Raw genomic sequence first — 4,948 nt, 5'->3', positions numbered from 1 at the left:
TGTGTGTGCCTTTTCTGTGTAGGTGACAGAGAGTGTGGATTACCTCTTTGTGTCCTGTGGACCTTTGCATTCCTCAACTCTACATGCGACTACAGCTCACAGGCCTACCAGCCCAACACACAGCAAAGAATGCTGTGTCAGTGGTTTCCTTTGACAGCAAAATGCTTACAGGCAGGCCCGAGGGGCCAGCAGTGTTTCCAGGCTATGCGATGACCTGCTGGCTTTGGTCCAGGCCAACAGTGATGACGAGAGGTTTTCTATTGTGCTGTGAGCCTCTACGTTTGGCCTTTGCCAGAGTATAAAAGCTTGGGTTGAGCGTTGAAGGGACCAGCACGAGCTAGCCTCCCTCATACGGCACTGCAAGCTATACTGACGCAGGTAAGCACACACAGACGCAGACATACAGGCCAGAGCATCCATCATGGTACAGTAGGACACCCACACATCCAGAGCCAGGGCCCACTCCCTGCCCACCGCTCCCAGCTTAAACTCCACCGTCCCGGGGAAAGGCCAAAACAACACCCAAATGAACCTCCAACATAAACTTCAGACTTGTGCTACTAGTCCAAAACCCTCCAAACACTTCTGCCTACCAACCCTCTGTCTATGTTGACACCTTGCCTGGGCCACATTTAACCTCACTTCTCCTTCCCTTTCACTTTCTCCTCTGAAACCCTGTCACTTCAATTTACACCTCTATTTCTGTTCACCCCTTGTCTTCCTCCATCTCTCACCCAGACTCTCCTGAAGCCCCTCACCATGTCTCAGACTGCCAAGTCCGCCTCCAGCCAGGGCACTGATGCCAAGGACAAGGGAGCCCCAGCTCCAGCTGCCTCCAGCAAGGCCACCAAGACTGGCGAGCCTGGCATGGGATCCTTCAGAGTGAGTCATTGCAGAGACAGAATGTGTGCATTTTATTTTTTCCTAAAGGGCAAAGAAAGTAGACTGCATGTTGTCCCATGTGTTTCATCTAGCAGGGCAGTTATATGTTTATTTACTGAAGGTTTGAATTAGACATTAGAATTTCAGATACTATGGAGGTGAATGATAAAGAACAGCAAGAAACTTGGTTAAAAGACCAAAAATAACCACTTTGAATTTAGATACTGATGCTTTGAGCAGTACTTTTTTTTAAAATCCAAAATGTATTGAGGCTATTCTTTCTGATGTGAGTACCTATGTACTTTAGACTCTTTCTGTGAAAGCCACTGCATCACAGGGCTTAAGAAATGTCTCTGAGATGGAGCAAAAATTAAATGACCTCATATACTATAGTCTAGTGAAAAATAATGTATATTTGTAAGCTCATAATCTTTAATACTGGCATCATTTTACACGTAGCCACGTTAAAAGTGACATGTTTCTAAAGTATAAGGTTGTTTTGGAAATCTAAGTGATTAGTAAGTTCAGTCAGTGCTGAGGACTTTAAAGGGGAAATTACAGTTTAAGAAGTTGCCTTTTTTTTTCATGCTCCATCCAAAAATGATTCCAAATCCAAAATTTGTTTTAAACCTTCCACATGAACTAAAGCTATAAACATAGTGTAAAGAAACAGCTATGACTCTATGTGTCCTCTGTGCAGATCATGCTGTTCGACCAGGAGAACTTCCAGGGCAGGATGATGGAGGTCCAGAATGAGTGTATGAACGTGTGTGACCGTGGCATGGATAGAGTGCGTAGTATCATTGTGGAGTGTGGCCCGTAAGTGAATACACACACACACACACACACACTTGATTTAAGCAGCTGCCTGCATATCTTCTCTATTCATGTATATGTCACTTTTATCTTTCTTCCAATTCTTCTCCTGTGCCTCCCCACTTAACCCTTTTGCCCCCCCCCAATCCTGTCCATGGTGTCCCCCGTTCTCCAGCTTTGTTGCCTTTGAGCAGACTAACTTCCGTGGGGAGATGTTCATCCTGGAGAAGGGAGAGTATCCTCGCTGGGATACCTGGAGCAACTCCTACCGCAGCGACTGCCTCATGTCCCTCAGGCCCATCCGAATGGTAAAATGAGCTGTTTTCTTCGTTTGTTTTTTCATAAAATGGGAGAATATAGTGATTCTAAATTCTCAGACCCTACGTTTTGACTGACTAACAGTCCAGAGCTGAAATTACAGCAAAGAAAAGCAGCAAATCAGCAAATATGACGAACTGGAACCAGGAAAAAGTTTGACATATATGCTTGAAAAAGCACTGAAAAGGTTAAGTGACTATCAACACAGTTCCTAAAGAAAAAAAATCAACAATATTTTTCACATGCTGATACTATAGCATATCACATCATTAGCACGACATTAGTAGGCTTTGGCCCCTAATTTAGCACAAAATCCATTCATGGATTCCACTAACTGCTCATGGAAGCAGTTCAACATTGCCACCCACAGACAATTTCTTACAAAATGCAATCAATGAAAAAGCAGAGAATGCACATGTAATGTATGTTGTATAGAGACTACATTTTATTCTTCCTTTCCTACCTGCAGGACAGCATGGAGCACAAGATCTGCCTGTATGAGCTCTCTGACTTCAAGGGCAACAAGATGGAGATCCAGGAGGACGATGTGCCCACACTCTGGGCGCATGGCTTCTGCGACAGAGTGGGCAGCGTGAGGGTGCCAGGAGGAGCGTGAGTAGACACGTTTAGTACTTGTGCTCTCTCACAAAACAAAACACAAATTAGCAGAGTATCACAAATATCATCAACATGCAGGCCTGTGTTAAGGCCTGTGAACACACTGTGGAAGTCAATTTTGTAGTACGTCATATTACTATAGTAAAAAGTACATTTTCCATATATAAAATGGACTGCCAACATGGTTTCAGACACACCTAAGAGGATTCCACAGACTTGTTGGATTATACTACAAATAACAAGTGGGATGAGATGTCATTAAAAGGCTTGTCCTTTTGTCTACAAATCTTTTTTTTAGCCAGAAAATTTGCTTCATTTCATTATGTCCTCTAGGTCACCAATACAAATCTGTTCATTTGTATTGCTGACCGAAAGCCTCCAGAACAGCTTCAGTGCCTTTATCATACACCTTGAAAGCCTTTACACTCTGGATTAGATAAATGCCATCCTGACCAGAACATTCACAAATCTAATTCTTCATTATTGGAGTTGGTAATGCTCCCATAAATCCACTTCAGGGGAACTCAGAATCTCCTAGTTACCACTGCAACCCCTTGAAGGACTTCCAGAACATTCTGTCAGACAACTAAAACGTTGTAAAAGAACCCCAGGTTCTCCTAAAAAGAAACTCAGAATCATTTAAGAGATCCATGGAAGGAGAACCAGGAACCTCACTGACGACTAACTGAACCTCCTTAACCGAACTCTTCAAGCTCCTAAATGTCCACTTAACCCTTAACTTAAGCATTTCTAGAACTCCCTTATGGACTCATCAGAAAACCTCATTAAGACTTGGTATCTCCAATGTCCTCCAGACCTCCTAATTCACTTCTGGTGTCTCCTAGGTGATCAGTAGAATCTTTTCACCACAAGAACTTCAACAGTAAACATTAAACTTCTTAGGACTTAGCATTATAACGGTCTTATTCTCTATTATATTATATCTTATATTCTCTATCATAACCCTATAATGTCATATACCTTTTTTTATTTTATTTGTATGGATATCAGCCAGTAGTACACTACATGGACATCCTATAATAAACACACAACCATGACCTTTACCTTATCATGTCTCTCTCAGGTGGGTGGGTTACCAGTACCCTGGATACAGAGGCTACCAGTACCTGTTTGAGTGCGGTGACTACAGACACTACAATGACTTCTGCGCCTTCCAGCCCCAGATCCAGTCCATGCGCCGCATCAGGGACATGCAGTTCCACCAGAGAGGATGCTTCACCTTCACCTCCGCCAGCAAGTGAATGACATCTGCTGGCTGCCCGGTGCTGTTGCAGCCATGCAGCCCTCTCAGCTTTTTATCTCTCCAAACAAGCCCTTTCTCCAGTCTCCAGTGCTTTCCTTTATCTCCACATCATCGCTCCATCCCAGAGGAAAGACAGAATGAGAGCAAACACACTGGACAACATTAAGTGACTTTTTATGGTGCTAAAAATAAACATGTTGTGAAAAACCTAACCCTTCCTGCCTATACTATCTTTATTCATTTTTCAGAAAAATGTTCGGATGATGTTGTAACAGAAATATATGAAGCGTAGGCAATTTTGATATGCTAGATTTAACACTGCAATTGAGGGTCCTGTTTGGAGATGGACCATCCGATATTACGTATCGGTATCGGTCCGATACTGACCTAAATTACTGGATCGGATATCGGAGAGAAATAAAAAATGTAATCCGATCCATTAAATATCACAAAAGCAGCTCACAAAACTTGCGACATGGCGTAACTCGGCTCATAACAGTAGCACGTTGGAGCAGTATGTCACGCGATAGAGCAGCTGTGGCCTACAAGACCTGTCAGCGGTCTGGTTGAGCATTTGGAGCCTGGCATTTTATCTCGGAGGAAGTTATCCCAGAGAGAAGTAAAGCAAGTGTGTAAGTTCATCTCTGAATGTTCGTAAAGCATTCCAGCTTTAAGCTTAACAACCGATATATGGAGCAACTGCCTCTTCTCTCCCCTCCTTCTCCTGCTGCTACTTCAATCCAACATGAAACTGATTAATGATCAGCTGATCGGCTTTTCTGTCGTTAGTCCATCTCTCTTCTTTGTTTATCGCCCACTTCGCGCCAGAAAGAGGAAACCAGCGGCTGAACAACAGCTTGATAATCTGTTGTTAGAATTTATTTAATATTACTTTCTACACCAGGATCCTTTTCTAGGCAGCTGACAGCTGGTAACTGTGCAGGGGCGGATCTAGCAAAGTTTAGCCAGGTGGGCCAATAGGGCATTAACAGGGAAAAGGGGGGCACAAAGACATACTTTTCTTTCTTATTCTCATTTAAAATATCTAGC

The 4,948-nt window shown here is 43.2% G+C and overlaps 1 protein-coding gene across 1 annotated transcript; it reads left to right on the top strand.

Moving 5' to 3' along the window:
• The first annotated feature begins 326 nt into the window (after positions 1-326).
• crybb1 (crystallin, beta B1) lies at positions 327-4,110 on the top strand. Its single transcript, XM_085411386.1, has 6 exons — positions 327-378; positions 739-882; positions 1,583-1,701; positions 1,874-2,006; positions 2,486-2,628; positions 3,719-4,110. Exons 2-6 carry the CDS (start codon positions 760-762, stop codon positions 3,894-3,896), a joined length of 696 nt encoding a protein of 231 aa, XP_085267512.1. The 5' UTR covers positions 327-378; positions 739-759; the 3' UTR covers positions 3,897-4,110.
• Positions 4,111-4,948: the final 838 nt, after the last annotated feature.

Source organism: Rhamphochromis longiceps, linkage group LG7 (assembly GCF_057381845.1).
Source record: "Rhamphochromis longiceps isolate RC_006_pf linkage group LG7, R_longiceps_female_GT1.1, whole genome shotgun sequence".
Classification (NCBI taxonomy): domain Eukaryota; kingdom Metazoa; phylum Chordata; class Actinopteri; order Cichliformes; family Cichlidae; genus Rhamphochromis; species Rhamphochromis longiceps.
The sequence above is the reverse complement of the archived record's forward strand: the minus strand, read 5'-3'. Positions and strand labels throughout refer to the sequence as shown.